The 16,964-nt window shown below is 52.4% G+C and overlaps 5 protein-coding genes across 5 annotated transcripts; 1 reads left to right on the top strand and 4 right to left on the bottom strand.

The window, feature by feature from the left end:
* Positions 1–3,971: 3,971 nt before the first annotated feature.
* On the top strand, positions 3,972–5,288 carry J4E85_001826 (uncharacterized protein; the record flags this gene model as incomplete). The annotated part of the gene is made up of 2 exons (XM_051466110.1): positions 3,972–4,552; positions 4,604–5,288. The coding sequence occupies 2 exons, from the start codon at positions 3,972–3,974 to the stop codon at positions 5,286–5,288; spliced, it is 1,266 nt and encodes a 421-aa protein (XP_051330667.1).
* Positions 5,289–6,012: 724 nt separating this feature from the next.
* Positions 6,013–6,508, bottom strand: J4E85_001825 (uncharacterized protein; the record flags this gene model as incomplete). Its single annotated transcript, XM_051466109.1, has 2 exons — positions 6,013–6,268; positions 6,357–6,508. 2 exons carry the CDS (start codon positions 6,506–6,508, stop codon positions 6,013–6,015), a joined length of 408 nt encoding a protein of 135 aa, XP_051330666.1.
* Positions 6,509–7,510: 1,002 nt separating this feature from the next.
* Positions 7,511–10,645, bottom strand: J4E85_001824 (uncharacterized protein; the record flags this gene model as incomplete). Its single annotated transcript, XM_051466108.1, has 1 exon — positions 7,511–10,645. The coding sequence occupies one exon, from the start codon at positions 10,643–10,645 to the stop codon at positions 7,511–7,513; it is 3,135 nt and encodes a 1,044-aa protein (XP_051330665.1).
* Positions 10,646–10,980: 335 nt separating this feature from the next.
* Positions 10,981–11,890, bottom strand: J4E85_001823 (uncharacterized protein; the record flags this gene model as incomplete). The annotated part of the gene is made up of 3 exons (XM_051466107.1): positions 10,981–11,292; positions 11,343–11,710; positions 11,770–11,890. The coding sequence occupies 3 exons, from the start codon at positions 11,888–11,890 to the stop codon at positions 10,981–10,983; spliced, it is 801 nt and encodes a 266-aa protein (XP_051330664.1).
* A 2,844-nt stretch (positions 11,891–14,734) lies between these two features.
* On the bottom strand, positions 14,735–16,324 carry J4E85_001822 (uncharacterized protein; the record flags this gene model as incomplete). Its single annotated transcript, XM_051466106.1, has 1 exon — positions 14,735–16,324. One exon carries the CDS (start codon positions 16,322–16,324, stop codon positions 14,735–14,737), a length of 1,590 nt encoding a protein of 529 aa, XP_051330663.1.
* Positions 16,325–16,964: the final 640 nt, after the last annotated feature.

The following is a 16,964-nucleotide window of genomic DNA, read 5'->3' as shown; positions in this document are numbered from 1 at the left end:
GAAACCTCACAAGTGGTCGCACCTGTGCTTTTTCACCGGAAGAATATATGGTGACCGCATCCTGCACCTCTTGGAACAAAATGCACACTCTTGCAACAGCCTTCCTTTTAGCCGTTTGGACTTGTGCGACGTATCCGCCTTTGGGGCAGATATGGTCATGGAGATTGTTGGGTGCGCGGCAAGTGTAAGCCAGCTGCTAGTCTATATAGCCTTGTCATCCGGCCGCCTGGAGAAACTATGCGCTGAATTGAAAGACGGCTATGCAACTTACCGCGAAGAAGAGTCGAACATCAGTCTTTTACTGAGGATAATCCAGCGTCTCTCGCGCCAGACTATTGCGAACGAAGAATCTATCCTTCCTGTACTGATAGCAATCTCTGGACTCGCGTGCCAGGCGCTACACCTTCTGCGGCCCAACAAAGTCCTTGGTATCAATTGGACCCCAATCACGGCCCACGAGAAGATCAAGTCAGCATTCCAGTCACTGGACAAGAAGAGATCGTTGCTTCATCTATACATTTCTCAGACACACCACGACGCCCTCGTAGATCTTCGAGAGACAATCGAGATCTCCAGTATGTCTTCTCCAAGTACTCCCGTACAAGAGAGCGCGAGTGGTTATGGGAAGCAAAATTCACGAAGTGCGAATACCGCAGACGGTGAAAAGAAATCGTCTCCACCAGACGCACCGGGAGAGGAACAGATAAAGGGGTTCAAGGTAATTCACTCTTCGCCTCTTTGAAGTAGAGGCTTGCTGAAAACGATGCAGTTTGAGATGACGAACTCTACGAACCATGGTTTGCACTCTATGTTCAATCGCCAGACTGGGCTTCCTGACGCACGCGTCAAGTTCGATAATTTTACTCAGAGTGCAGGTGGCATGAGTATCATGGGAAATGAGACTCAACCCACCGATGCTACCTTTGTCGAGTACGCTCGTATCCACGGTCCAATCCAAACAACCGCCAAAACTGTCCCTCCGACAGCTTACACCAACACGCCAGCCCCAAGACCTGCGACCACCGATTTCGGTCAGATAGCACGCGTTCGGCCCAGCATCGATGACGAGTCACCACGCAGTTCGTCCGATGTCTCAAACTCTGGGACTGCTTCGCAATACCATCCAGGTCAACCGATGGGTTTACCGGACAGCCCGGCGCATTCCACGTACTACGATCATGGTGATAGACATGTGAACGACAGCGGATATATGAGCGCAGGGCAACAACAAATGCCATGGCTAGCACAAGAGCAACCTACTGAGCGAACCGAGGAAAGGTCACCCAGACCCACCGCAGAATCTGGAGAAAGGGTACAAAAGAAGGGTCGGGAGCTTCGGAAAGTGAGATCAAAAAGGAAGTGAAGCTCACAGGCTGAGCGAAGCCACAGCGAGTCGAAACAATAGAGTGGGAGATAAAGAGACAAAGGCATGGCGCAGGCTGTTGCGTGTGTTTCCTTCCGCGGATATTGGTGTATCTGTTACCACGTTGGCTTCGGAGTCCAGATCTTTTATCCAGCGTACGTGCGGCTCCATTGGGCAAATTTATCGCAACTCGACGACCGTATTTGATTCACGATCGCCAGTGGTCGCGTTTCTATGGGTACCTTTCGTTTCGTTCCTTTGCAGCCGACATTGCCATGCCACATTTTACTTTATATTAGTTACGGTCGTAGAGTGTGCGGCTCCATCGCGAAGTGGAGGTTCCATGTCGCTTCGTTTAACACATCTCTGCATAGTTAGCAACTACACTACTGGTTTGCGCGGAAAATACTTTACTTTTTCTCCGAAGTCAGTACCCCTTTCCAACAACGCCTTGCGCCTTCTACATCCACTCAAGCGAGCTTAGTGCAGAACCGTGACGCGTATCTAGACGCATCTAAACTATAGCGGAAACCTTCTAGAAGGAAGATAATCGATGTCAGATCTGCAAAACCCAGGTGCGTGCGCAGAGATTCGGATGCGCCGGATGCGCATGTCAGCGACACGAAGCTGTTGTCCATGCAAGGAAGAAACCGAACAGGTGTGAATAGTTCTTCTCCTACGCTGTAGCCCACAGCGGCAAAGAATAAGCATCTTAGAACAGCAAGAAGCATTCTTGACTTCTAGCTCTCTACTTACGTATACGATGCCCTATGCCTCACATCGCAGTAGGAAAACTTTGAATTTTTCCGTGCTCTAGACGCTGACGGCCTCTCTCACATGCGCGCTTGCCTCCCAAAACCAGTTCGGACTGGCCCAGCAGGACGGTAGCTTCTGTCGCGGTCGTTAGAAAGTCGTGGGAAGCGGGCCGAAGGCGAAAAAGGACGCAGATGCCGAAAGTTTGACGTGCAGCGAGCCATCGTATCGTCAGACAAGGCTGAAGCTCCTCGAGCAACTTTCCACGAACGGAAGGTCAGGAGCGATATTACGCATGATCGGGCGTAGGCACTTGGCTGGCTGAGAAGGATCGCGACTGTGCTCGGCCAAGTCATTTTTCCCGGGGTAAAAGAAAGGCTAACGGGCCGTGCGCGCATACTCATCAAAAGAAGGCCCTCCTCAAAGCATGACGAGAAGAGCTCATTGGAGTAGCTGTTGTTGATTAATCAAGATCTTGTGTCTTGTGTTCCGAGTCGTGTGTCGCATGGTTCGAATGCGTTTCGATGCCTGTGCACACCAGGGCTTCCATACCTCTTTTTCTAGAAAGATACCCACGTCCATCTCCCGTGGATGCGTCGAAGGGTACCACATTTGTCGTCAACCTGCGCACGCCATGGTTTTGGTGTGCAGCCGTGCGCAGAGCCCGCCGGCAGTCCGGCTGCTTTGGGGATAGGCGGGCCAGGCGGGCCATTGACACTACGCTCGGATAGCCCGATGTTTGAAGCTTGCGTGAGATTGAACGTACAGTGTACAGAGCGTATCATGTTAGTGAGATTCAGTGCTTCGCTTCGTGACGGAGGTTTTGCACCCAGAGGGAACCTGGTTAGGAGAACCTGGTGTTGATGATCTTGTCCTGGGGGATAATCCGGAGCTTGCGCCGATCAGATTGTAGTGACCTTCATCACGACCGCAGTCGCGCCGCGACATGAGACCTGGACTCGATGAGTACACGATGTCGTTGAGAAGAACACGGCTCATTGCGTGCGAGTGTGTAATCATCCGGTGTTTCCACAAGCTCCCGCTGCCTATCCACCAACCACGATCTGAGGTTTGACCTTCACATTAACCGAAGGAAGAGCTCCTCGTGGCCCAGCCGAAGCCACTGACCCTCTTCAGTGGTGCCGAGATTTTTCGACACTCAAAATACAGTAATGCCGGCCGTGCCGCAGGTCGGTCTTTGGGTCGGTGGTATGCATGATCGCACGCCTGTCAGATGACGCTCTGTTCCCCTCATCCCAGATGGGAGGTTCAGCTGTTGTTGACTTTCGGGTGAGTTGCTTCACAGACCACCGTGTTGCGCAGAAACCGCGAAGCAAAAGACAACATAACGGCGGGCGCAAGATTGAAGCCACTGCCTTTTAGAGCATGCCCACGCGCCAGGAATATCTCCTGCTCCGTTTCGCATATAACCCGCTGCAACGCCTGTGAGCTAGCAAGCACCTTCCCACGCTTCGGCTAGGACCATGTGGATGCCACGAGCGACGCTAGCGTTGATGGGTGGGGACCGGGGTCATCGCGTCTCTTCTCCCCAGCTTATAGTGGATCTGTAGATTACGATACTCCTTGTCGTGGGTTCATGGCATCTCTCAGCAAGCTGGGGCCCTAAAGCCGACTGTACATCATCGCCGCTTGCCCCCAGAGTAGTGCCCCTCTGTGCCTCTCTGTGCCTGCGCTGGTGCTCGGTCAAACGCCATATTTTTACTTTACTTCGCCTACGACATATTTTGACTTTAGGTTCGACATGTTAGTTTTGGACAGCCGGAGGCCTCTTTCTTTTTAGGTGTACCCTATATACCCTTCGAAACGTTGCAGGATCAATCGTTCGTCAATCGCAATGACCATTCGGGAACCCCTGGACGTCGAATCGGCCTCGTTCGTCCTACCGGCGCATATTCATCCATGGTTACGCTCAGTTGTCGCTTTGGGATTCATCAGCTTCTTCGCATCAGTAGCACTGCTTTTCTTACTCACCTATAAACTGGTATCTTGGCAACTACGGTCGAAACGAAGCAACCAATTCGTCATCCTGATATTCAACCTCCTCTGGGCGGATATCCAACAGGCGCTTGCCTTCTTACTGAACGTCGAATGGCTACGATTGGGATCCGTCGAAGTCACCAATCCAATATGTTTTGCGCAGGGCTGGCTGGTCTCCACGGGTGACTTGGGAAGTGGAGTTTGGTGCTTCGTTATCGGATTGCACACATTTGCTTCCGTCATCTTGGACTTCCGTCTGAAACCACGGAGTTTCTACATCTGCATCTTTCTCCTATGGGCCTTCATCTTGGGGGTATCTTCAATTGGCCTTGGTATGCATGGGCAAAGCATCTACGTACGATCCGGAGTATGGTGTTGGATCCATCACGACTTAGAAGACTTACGGTTATGGACCCACTACATCTGGATTTTTGCGTTGTAAGTCTCTGAAACCCACAAGACGTGTTACTACTCTAACACTTGATGCAGTGAATTCGGAAACGTCCTGATATACGCCATTATCTATGCGATGCTGTCGATCCGAATTCGCTCCGGCTACTACACGACCGAAGAAGCCAAGCGCGTACGTTCCATCGCAAACCTCATGGTCGTATACCCGCTCGTCTACGTCGTATGCACTATTCCCCTAGCCTCCGCCCGAATGGCGTCCATGTCCGGCAACCCACCCTCGCTGGCTCGCCTTTGCTTATCAGGGGCAATGATCACATCAAACGGTTGGCTAGATGTACTTCTATACGCATGCACACGACGCATCATGATATTTTCCGATGAGCCACCCTCTGACGACGACGTCATGGACACCTTCGCTGCATTCTGGATTGAGAAGCCCAAGCGCTTTGGAGGTGAATGCACAATCGAAGCGACGAACGCACATGCAAGGAGAGGACGATCGAAGAGCAGGATAACACTACCGTCAGGAAGTGAAAGCTCAGACGATCTCTGTGGGTTCGGTACAAAGGACATCAAGCTGGTCACTACAACAAAGGTCATAAGCGAGCCGGCACAACCGGAGGACTTTGAAGAGATGGACGCCGAGGCACGTATAACACGACCTCGTACACCGACAGGACGATGGAGCGAGGAGACGACAGATACGGACAGAAGTCGGAATCTGAGTTTGAAAGAACAAGCGATACCTCACATCGCACCTTGAGGCTGCCTACTTGAATACAGAACAACAAACTATCATTGCGGCATGCATCGGCTGTCTACTTGCACATGAGAGGCACGGTAAAGTCTAAGGACCTGCACTTACTAGCGTCGTGCAATGCAGGAAGCAGGAAGCCTATTGGGCCCGTTATTCGCAAACGCAGGACAATGTCCATATGGCGGTGCGACTGACGGGACGCGCTTAATGGGACACAGTAGAAGCGACTACCACCACTACCACTAGAAGTGCCGTCGCTATACCAGCGCGGCACGTGCATGGAGAAAGGGCCTCGCCCAAACACATAGACAATAGAGACGAACATTACGACCACATACCACGCAACGCTGCGCCATCGATGCTTTTGCATTTCCTTGTATGGCATTAAAGCTTGTCAACTTCGTGAACTATTTTCGTGTTAAAGCTAAAGAAAGCTTCAAGTATGGAGTAGTTCAATCTTCATGTCCTGTAATCCAACCTAAAGACTAGTCCCCGTCCCATTCGCCAACGCAGCAGTCAACCTCTTCCCATAATCCAGCGTATACGCCGAATCCACGAACTCATCGAAATACTTAACCTTCGTGCCATCCTCCGTAAACGTCAAAATAAGCGCATACTCATTCCCATACGGTCCAATCGCAGTCGTCGCCGCACTACGCGCGTGAATGATGCAGGTGTGTGCCTCGGGGTCGTGCGTTTCTTGTAGGACTCTAGCCTGTAGTTATCTTGGTCAGTTATCTGGCTGTGTTGGTGTATTGGTGTGCTTTTGAGATATGAGGATGGTGTGTACCGTGAAGTTCTTGTACAAAGGCTCGATTCTTTTGAAGAATACGCGGTACTCGTCGTTGGTCATGGCGGTGCGATTTAAGCTGGCGGGTAGGATGTTTTGCTTGCAGTCTGGGGTTCGGTAGCCGAGGATACGCTCGATGTCCCAGGCGTTGTAGGCGGCGATGACTTCTTTGGCTACGACTTTTTGTGCTGCGAGACTGGGTGTTGTTGTTAGACGGATGTATTGAGGATTAGAGGTTCTGGAAGTCTTGGAGAGGACTGTGGTAGTTATTAACGGGGACTTACTTGGCCCGGGGAATGACTTCAGCGTTGACGAGACATTTGTTCAAGTTCAGGCCTATCCAGATGTCGCTGGTAGCCAGTGTATCGGGGCTAGGGAAGGATGAGGCAGCAGCAAGTGTGAAGATAGCTGAGTTGAAAAAGGTTGAGGGCTTCATTATGGCTGTATGGCTCGACTATGAGTTTGATGGCGCGGCGTGTTGAACACTTGCGTGAGAAGAAGCATACTATGTGTGTTGATGAGAGACTTTATATACTCTTGACGGATCACTACTGACGCACGCCACTAGAGTACCTCGAACGCCAACGCTAGGCTTGAGACCATTGGCTTCGTATCATAGGGTTGGAATAGCCGGCTCGCTGAGTCCATCTCCCGTTTCTGCAGCCTCGAGATGGGAGACAATAACATGGCCTAAGAAGTATACCCTATTCCACTCACTACCTTGCCAGATTCACACGGTCTTCTACAGCTGGAAGCTCGTGAGCTAGAGAAGGATCATCACTCTTGCATAAGCTCGGGTGGACGTCATCGCTAGGCTGTGCATCGGCTGGTCGCTTGCTATCGTCACAATAAGAACGGAATACTTCCAGTCCCGGATCGTGGCTTCACGGTGTATCGGGCTCAATGTGGAACTTGATATCCAGTGTTGCATGAGGCTTGGTGGGCGAGCTTGCACACAGCTGAGGTCGAGGACTAAGGTAAGCGAAGCGAATGAAACACGTCGGAGTAGCAGCCGGGACAAAACATCGGGACTGGTGGTGCATCCATTTGTAGACCTAAGGTCTGGGTATTTTGGGGGCCTAATTGCCTCTGCTCTTTGAGCTAATGGCACCTCTTTGCTTTTCTTTCGCTCCTCCTCATGTGGATATGTATATCCCTCGTCATAGTGCCACCTTGACCAACCAGAATCGGCGCCAGACTAACACCTCAGTCGCAAGCCAAGCTGTGAAATCGTAATGAGAGACTCGTTAAATGTAGAAACTACACAAGCGATGTCAGTCAAATCCGAGAATCGCTAGTGCCTTGGGCTAGATGTAATCGTCAGCACAGTGATCTGTACGACAAGCCAAGGCGGGTCGGAACTGCAAGATTCCCTTTTAAGCATATGAAGTCTGAGTGAAGTGGACACAGCAGGACGCCCATCTTCTTGCTCACGAGTTCACATGCTTACCCATTCCATCCAAGCCTCAAGGAACTTCAATCTGCCCTGCCTCATAAGCTCCAAAAATTCTTCGAAGCTGACCAGCCCGCTTCCTTTTCGTTCGTCAATCTCTTGCTCAACAGCCTCAAGACTCGCTAGCATGATGAGATGTAAGTTAGACTTCGGGTTCATAGCGAGCTGTCGAATCGAGCGCTGCAACGGCTTAAATTGATTCGCCTCCGGATCATGTGGACTCGCGGAATGATTGATCGGGTTATGAGCGCAAAGAAATGTGTCCACGCCCTCAGAGTCTTGAGCGAAGAGATAGTAGAACTCTGGATTGTCGGTGTACCATCGCCAATTGATCGTGTAAGGATCGTCCTCTTTATCTTGCTGTTGCACCGAAGAGTCAGGCGGAGGAGCCCCTACAGAAGAGTCCATACCATCAGGTATCAGGGGCTCAATTTCGCCAACGGATCTTTGCCCCGGATAACGTTCCAGGCCATCGTGGCCTGCCGCGATGAAGAAACAACGATTCATAATATCTTCGCCCGAAGTTATCGAGGATGTGTCAGTGTCGGAAATGACACTACTATTTGAAGAGCTGTTCGAGGTAGTCTGCAAAGTCGCTGCAGATGGAAGATTGGACGAGTTCGGCCGAAATTGAGGCATGGTAGGATCCCTGTGAATACTAGGCAAACTGTCATTCACGAGTGGTGGTATCAGCCAGCCTTTGTTGTCTATACACTCCATGGTAGCATCGACGACCTCTGATCGGAGCCGTGACCTGATCAACAAAGTGTTCCACGTCGTCATGTTGTCAACATTCGTGGGCCTGGAAACCTTCACGGATTGGAGCACTTTCGCTTCCACACTGTCGTAGAGTTCTTCGATCACTCCGCATGCCTCTTCTTGAGTGCATGGCGTATCGTCGGTACCGTTGCGGAATAAGCTTTTGATAGGGCGTACATGATTAAGGGCCCGACAGAATTTGTCGATCATGCACTTCGAGTATCGAAAGGCACCGACGTGGACAATGGCTTCGACAGCAGCCTTACTCTCTGTGAAGTGGTGCATAGTCAGCTCGTCGATAGCGGCCGCTTTTGCGCGACGCTCGCTGCGCATCTCATGTGCGTCCATAGCCATGTCTTCTTTCTCAAGGAAAAGCGGATTAAGCAATTCGTTAAAAGCCTGCTGCGTAACCTGATATAGTACCTCTTTGCCAAGATCTTGTTCGGGCTCAGGTATCTCATAGCCACCCCAACGCTCGCCGACAGGTCTGGATGATGAGGCGTTAGAGCGTGTGTCCATCTCCACATCGTCCTGGAAGCGGACCCTTGAAGATGACCGCGAGCTCCTGTTCCGGGCCAAGTCTCCATTTGTGTCTGCGGCTTCAGTCGTTCCATTCACCCCATCGGCAGTCTCTGGTTCATCAGGATCTGATTCCTCAAACCCTTCGGGCCGCGTTAAACCTTCTTCTTCGTCGATGTAGTATTGCCTGCGGGCCCATCTCCGAGTGACGATGTCTGCCTGTTGTTCCCCTGGCGTTTGCGGTATATAGGTGGATGCGACGTGAAGGATACCTGCGGTCCCTATCATCTCAGCACGGTCTGCCACATCGCTATTGTGCTCAAACAGCGGTGGAGTCGTAATCGCGTCTTCTTCCCGCTTGTGCCGCAGGCGGGGGTTGTTTGCGTTCGAGGCAGCCATATTACGCGGCGTAAAAGCAGAGCCAAGTGGCTGGCTAGAGCGTATCGTATCCAAAGCTGTTCGCACAGTCACTTCGTCCTGCAGCTCTGAGATGTAGTTTCGTGTAGCCTCCTTCTCGATGGCGTAGTATGCCCTGAATATGCGTAGTACGTCCTTGCGCGATATGTAGCCATCTTCATCGATGTCGTATCCGTTGAAGACTATTCTGGCCTTGACATTCACATCAGAGTCGTGCATGCCGTCCAGACCCTTGACCCACTCATCAAACCCGATGAGCCCATTTTTGTCCGTGTCATAGTATGCGAAGATGCGATCGTAGACGAGGTTCGGCGCGGCGACGAAGCCGTTATAGCGAGGGATGAAAGCGTGGTTGAAGTCGCGTCGATCGATGGCCCATCCTACCCCAGTTGCATCACCCGCCCACTCGGAGCCTGCGAGACAAGTGAATTGGTCCCACAGTGCCTCAATCTCCTCTGCTTCCATCTTAGTCTCGGCTACGAGGCGTCTCTTGAGGGCTGGGTCGATCGAGGGGCTCATCATGTGAGGCTTGCCGGGGTAGAGGGGTTCCTGTTTCTGGAGGCTCAGATATGGCGCGGGCACGCGGACCTTATAGAAGATGTGGTTCTTGTAATGTGAATTGGTTGCTTCGCAGTTGGAGCACAGATCGAAGTCTGGGCAGTTGGCGCAGTGCCACCTGGTTCCGCGGATGGGCTTCTCGTCACATCCATTACATGTGATTCCACGATGTATGACACCCTCCAGTCTTGCGCGATCTTCCGCAATATGGTATAAAGTGCGCTGGAGGGTTTGGCCTTCGGGATCGATGGCGTCATCCGCGTCCTCGTCGCTTCCCAACGACAGGTCGGTAGCTGCGACGCTCTCGGTGTCATCGAGAGCAGGATTATCGCCAGGGGTGAATATCTGCGCATGCCTTGCCGCAGCGCGGGCTACTGCAGCACGATGCACTCCTGCGTTATCGGGGTTGCGATGTTGCAGCCAGATTCGGATATCATCTGCCTGCGACGGGGACAGAGCGCGGTCTGGGTAGAGTACGACTAGTAGCCGGTCGAGGAACTCATTGTAGAAGCTCTCGGTGAGACGCTCTATCGTATCATTGTCGGCGTGTGGCTGCGCGCGCAAGATCGTATCGCGTAACTCGCTCGGCGTGCCCAGATTGCGAGGGTCAAGCGGTACTTGGTAACCGAGTAGGTCATATAGGCCTAGAAATGGTATGTCTCGTTCGTTCAGAGGGAGTGAGGGTGCCGATGGCTGGTCGCGTGGGCGCCGTCTACGGACCGCATTGCTGCGCTGGAGGCCATCGCCTGCGCCGGGGCTCTGGACGTTGGTGACGATGAGATACGTCGCGTATGCAGCGGATACGCCGGCGAGAAACAATATGGCGTTCCTAGAGCGGGATAGGGTAGAGGGCGTAGACGCCGTCATGCTCGTAACGATGCTTGGTCTTGGACAGGCGGTAGCTGGTTACGCCGGGGTGTAAATATAATGGAATAGGCGTTGAGTGGCACATGGCAGGTGTTGCCCTACCAGTCGTACTGTTGTCACCCGTTTGAAGTCTTCATGGCGCAGAAAGAACGACCAACCGCGCTCTGGCGACAGCGAACGTCCCTGGCCCTCCTGCCCACATTGCGACAATCGCGGCTTACTCAGCATCGTCCCACGGACTTCCGAAGCTCCGTATTGGACAGAACACCTTCACATATTCCCAAAGTAACAGTGCTTTGAACATCGTACTCTGTATTAGCAATTAACTATCTACTCTACCACGCAGCATGTCCACCATCCATCCTCAGATCTGCGCCAGTCATAAATGAACTAGCATCACTCAACAGGAAGACTGCTGCACCACGGTATTCCTCCGGCTTCGACAGACGACCCAGCATGTTCTGCGTTGGCCATGTGTCTCTTCGCTCTGGGTACTTCTTGAAGAGCTCCTCCACCATTGCCGTCACAATGTATCCTGGCGAGATTGTGTTGACGCGGATGTTGTGCTCGCCCCATTCCGATGCGAGGTTGCGAGCGAGTTGTATTACACCAGCTTTGGACGCGTTGTATGCTGAGCAGATGAGACCCTGTTGACGTGGTTAGTGTGAGAAACGGTAAGGGCTTGGGACCGCCATACCCTGTTTGCGACAGTACCGGACATGCTGGCGATGAGCACGATACTTCCTCCAGTTCCAAACTTGATCATCTGCTTTGCGGCTGCTTGCGCAGTCATCATTACACCGGTGATGTTGACCTCGAACATGCGGTTCGCGTCTTCAGCTGTGTACTCCAGCGCAGTGGTTTCTTGCTGAATACCGGCAGCAGCGATCAAACCATCCAGTCTGCCCTCCTTGTTGGCGATTTCCTCAACAATCTCGTGCAGCTTCTTCACATCTCGAACATCTATTTGGCGGTATTCGAGCGAGGTTCCGTATTCTTTCTTTGCTTTCTCGGCGATTGGCGCAAAGTCTGCTGAGGGTTCTTCGAGTCTGTCAAGTGCGTACACTGCAGGCGCATATCAGTTCAGGATCTTCTGGTCACTCTGGACATGTGGAGATGCATACCTCGTGCGCCAGCTTCCAGCAACGCTTCAGCTTGTGTCAAACCGAGTCCTCGAGCAGCACCCGACACCAGCACCACCTTTCCCGCTAGGCTAAACTCTGGAAGTCCTTGGGTAGCAGGCATGGTTTGGATCATTGAATATCAGCGATATATGAAAAGAGACGAAAAAGAACTGAAGATCAAAGTATGCGTAAACAACGTCGCTCGCGGAAGGGTATTTATACAAAACAAGAAATGCGAGATCGGTTCGTCAATTCCACGCAAGCCGGGGCCATTGTGGACTTTTAAACCGGCTCCAGGCGGAACTCTGGTCACCGGACTCTCTTGGTATAGGCCTGGCCTCGGACTGTCTTCCTCCACGGCATGCATTGACGATTGTGGAAGACCGCGATGCTCTGTTTGCGGGGAAGCCTCCCGGCATCTTCTGTGGATTGCCTAATCGGGGATACCGAAAGGTCCCCGCGGGGGATTCCAAGTGAACTTTTTGGAACGTCACCCATGTCGACCAGCGTGGCGTGGACCCTGAGCCAGTTGGGTGCTCGGCCTCGAGGCGAGAATCCAGTTCGGGTTCGGGACATAAAGGTCCATGGTGCGCGTGAAGTTTGACACACGCGTATGAGTGCACAGTCCAAGTCACTCAACGCGGTTTTGGACAGCACCAGTTCGCTGAGGTAGCTATCGAGATGACAATGTATGTTACTATATGAGCTCGTTATCTCATGGCTTTGGCTGCAGACGCAATCATGAACCATCTGCATATAGATTCTGAGAAGGCTGTGGTGGCTTTCTCTAATGGTCTGAGACAGCCTGAAGGCCATGCCCAACATGCGGTCGTGCAAGAAACAAATTGATGGTAAAAGCAAAAGAAGCACCGCTACGTGCTCTCATTCCACAATGTTTGCGTTCACTTACCGTCCTGGTCATCTGCATGCCGAAAGCAACGTGTTGACTCAATTTGCTACAGCCTCGCCAACTGCGCCCTCCCTGCCCTGCCTTCTGTGATGAACCGCCCTGGCCTGATCGCTCAGCAACCGCCTTGTAGGCCGCCTAGGCACAATTGCGCGATCACACGATTACACGATGCCTAACATTGAGGCACATGTTGCGCGAAGAAGGCACAGCTAAGCCCCCAGTACGGCACAGTTCTGTGTCGCGAAGCGCCGCCCAACAACCTTCACAGTGCAGTTGAAACGTCAACAATTGAGAACGGAAGTTGATAAGCGACTCTGAAGTAGAGCAACGCCGGGGGCGGAAATATCAAAGAGATGTGCGCGCTGCGTGAAGGTCGCCAGAAAGCCAGCCGCTGTGCGCTCGAAAGGATGGTGTCGCGGGCTTCAGGCATGCCGATCGCAGCTGCCTCCCGCAGTGCACCCAGTGCATTGTTCCAACAACGCCTTTTGTCCACCAAAATACCCCATTGTGCCCGACCATCTCGATAACAATGTAACTGAAAGCCTACGCTGCGCGCATGCCTACCCACAGCGCCTCGCTCGTACACGCGCTAGAAACTGCCCGGTGAGGCTGCCTCCAAGGCCCAACGCCGCGGGGCAGTGCATGCAACCACCCATCCGCAAAGCCAGCAACCAACGAAAGAACGCCCATGCTGAAACCGCGATTAGACGCCTGAGGCAAGGCACGGCGCAAAAATGTCTCTTCTCAGATTTATTGAGGCGCGGTACCAAATGTAAGCGGGAACCTGGCAGATTGACAAGTCGTGTGAGGCTGCTTGCTGCGCCTTCAGGCCGAGATGGTGGTTTGTTGTTAGTTGTGTATGTGGAGGGAATTGATTGACCGGGAGAGGGGGAGTGGGAAAAGGGATATGTAGGGTGTGGGTTCGCGCTTTGGGGTTTTTGTTCATACAAGGACTTTTATACGCACGAGAGATTCGATTGTACCTACTGTGTGTATACGGTCTGCATCTGGTATATCATTTACATACTACACACATCTACATACTTTCGACACCCACATAAATAATGGCACCACACTCCCTCCACTCATCAGTTCTCAAACCGTCCCCACACCACCAAAAACGCTCAGAATACTGCGAAACAACCTACGACTCTTCGTGCAACACCCACCGCACCGTCCTTCTCATCATCATCATCTTCGTTGGCGCTTTCGTAGGCGTCGTCCTCAGCCTAGTCTACGTGCGTAGCCGGAGTCGAAGACACGACCAAGAACGTGCTTTGCGCATGAACGGCGGACCGGGAAGCGGGCTAAGGGTGTTGAGGAGTGAAGATGGGGTAGCGACAGTGCGGCTACCGTCTGGAAGGGTAATTGGCGGGAAGGCGGAGAGCTGGGATGGGAGGTGTTCATCTGAAGCGCCGCCACCCTATATGCCTAGGGTACCTGAGGCTGCTAGGGTGGGCCACTGAGAGAGCTGGAGAAACACGAACGGGGACGTCCGTTTATGTTTGGAAAACGACTGAGAGGCACTCTTCTAATGTCGTGGCCTGCCCAGCGCATCGCGTTGCTACTACTCAAATTGAGCAGAGTACAGTACACACTCTGCTCCTCGAAAATATCGAAGTTCACAAGGAGTCTTCGAACCCAACGATATCGGCTGTTGGGACACGAAGATCTTTCTTCCCAACTAGGACCTTTCCAGGTATACCAGTACCAGGACGACAGCTTAAAAACCATCAGGGCAGAAAGACTGGGACCCGTTCTTTATCAGTCCTTCCAGATGGCTGCGGCTACGCATATGATGTATGAAAAGCCGGCGCGCCATCGAGCCGAGGAGAAGTCTTTAAGAACGACGTAATGGGGAACTGAAATGACGTCGGAACGGAAGTATAGATACCATAGTACTTATCATATTGATTCATCTCTATCACGATCCTAAATCACCCATATCATCATGAAAATTTCCCATCGAAGAAGCAACTAACTCCAGTCTCTACCAACCCCCTCTCGCGATGTAGATGACCATTCTTGCCTCCCCCTCTTCTCTCATCATATCGATCAAGCGCCTTGTAGGCCAAGGCCTACCCCATCGCCATTGCCTATAGAACCACCATCGTCCCTGCTTCTATCTCTTCCTCTCCCCATTTCCCTGATCCTGCGACCCTCCATCAGGCCCCGCAGACCTCGCTTTTGGAGCCCAACCACTGCGCTCATTTCACCATTCCAGGTTTCTCTGTCTTCAATGCCACTTCCATCCCCAAAACCGCTATCGGAGGCCGAGGCCGACGTAGATTCAGACGCCGCTGAACTGACCTCATCGTCGTGATTTCGATCTACGTCTGTGTTGACGCGGAGTGCGCGCAGACCGGCATCCAGACTTCGTTCGACGTCCGCGACTGTGCTGTTGTTGCTCGAAACTGAGTTGGAGAAGCCATTTGTGGTCCCGTTCGTGCCTGATACACCGTTGACGCCCTTGAAAGCAATACCGGAGCCACCGCCAGCCGCCATGGCCGCAGCATTGAATATGGCCGCGGTATTCCTGTTATCCAATAGGACGTGAAGTCGTTCGATAATCGCTTCCAACAGACCATCGATATGGTACGGTCGCGCTAATTGAAGGAGAGAGCAGAGGATCTGCGGTGAGCATAAGGCGGAGTTATGTGGTGGTAGTGATGATGTGTATAAGAAATGTATAAGCGCTTGAAGTGTGAGATGAGTGTGAGGTAGGAATAATGTTCGAGGCCGTTGTGATGGTGAGTGTGATGAAGGTTCTGGTGGGCTTAATGAGGAGTAGGAGTTCGCTGATACAGCTGTAGCCTCTGATGGTGTTATAGTGTTGGCGGTAAGTGTTGTGGCTGTTGAGTAGTTCGTTCGGATAGAAGGTGTAATAGTAATGCTTGAGTTCCTCGAGGGATGCATTGTGGCAGTGGGCCGTAAAGTCGCCGCCTCAGCGTTTTCTTTCTCTGCGCTTTGAGCACTCTCGCGGAGTAATTGGTTGAAATATGGACCCCAGCGTCGAGCAATGATGTGGGAATTAACGGGTATGCGCTCGCCATGTAAAGCGAGGAAATCCATATCAGCAAGTTCCTTCATACCCAACGCCATTTGTCCTAGCTCGGTCGCTGCGGGTAGCAGTGTGCGGCCACCAGCAAGCATATCAAGTCTATCATGCTGTGGCGGTGCGCTGACAGAGTTGAACCCTGACGCAGGCGTCACCTTGCGTGGGTTGTCATAGAGCCCGAATGCTTCTAGCTCAACAACGCACATGTTCGAGAAATTGATGCGCCGATGATTATAGTCTTCGACCAAGCTCCTCTTGCGGTTGCCAAGAATGACGAAACAATTCCGACGGTTCCAGAGCACACCTCTGTTCCAGCTTCCCTGGCTGAAAATGTTGCCGCCGGCTTCGATTCGTCCCCAGCTCAGCGTTCGCAAATCAAGAGCCCAAAGCGCATATTCTTGTTTCGACGATGTCAGAAATGTGCCGCTCACTACAAAGTGGTTGTTGATCACACCACCGTTCGGGAAGCGGAGACCTGGCGGCGAGAAGTTGCCGTGCATTGGCTTCTCGGAAAGCGTACCATCGGGGTGCCGCACTTGTAGTTCGAGCTTGACGTCCAGGAAATTGTAGTTTGAGTAAATGAGCATCGATGACTCGCCAGTCTTGTTCGGACTCCGTTCCTCCGGTGTTCTTGCTTCACTGCCCTGTCGTGTTCCTCCACCAATATCGTTCGGGTCAATGCTAGTGAGGGGCGCGACTACGCTTCGGTATGCGCCACAACTTCTGCCTAATGTGCTCGTTTCCGTCCACTTCAGACTCCGGAGGTTGAATACGCTAATTTGTTCAATGTAGTGATTGGCGCTGTCCTGACCACCCACAACAAGCATTTCCGCACCGCCCTCGCCATCCAACTGCACTCCCAGGGAACCTTGGTTTGGATTCGATGAAGGTGGATTGTGTCGTATGGCTGTCACCGCAGCTCCGGTCGAACTGAAAACGGCCGAGCTAGGAAGTATGGTCGCGCAGTGAGCATAGCGACCCTGTGGAGATTCGCTTGTAGAAACGTGCATCCAAGTTTTTGTCGGCGCATCATAGATGTGAACATCTGACATGACCACCACCTCGGGTTGTGCATCGGCGGGAGCACCTTGTATCACGGAAGTTGCTTGATTAGAAGACGAGCTTACAGGTGACATGCCTCCATAACAAACCAGCTTCGTGTCGCCAAGCGGACAAACACTGTGGAAATACCGAGGAGGCGGGATGTCACCTTTGGCGTCGACTTTT

The sequence above is a fragment of the Alternaria conjuncta genome (assembly GCF_024043145.1).
Source record: "Alternaria conjuncta strain BMP 0040 chromosome Unknown scaffold_2, whole genome shotgun sequence".
Taxonomy (NCBI): Eukaryota; Fungi; Ascomycota; class Dothideomycetes; order Pleosporales; family Pleosporaceae; genus Alternaria; species Alternaria conjuncta.
This window is presented reverse-complemented; position numbering and strand designations above follow the sequence as displayed.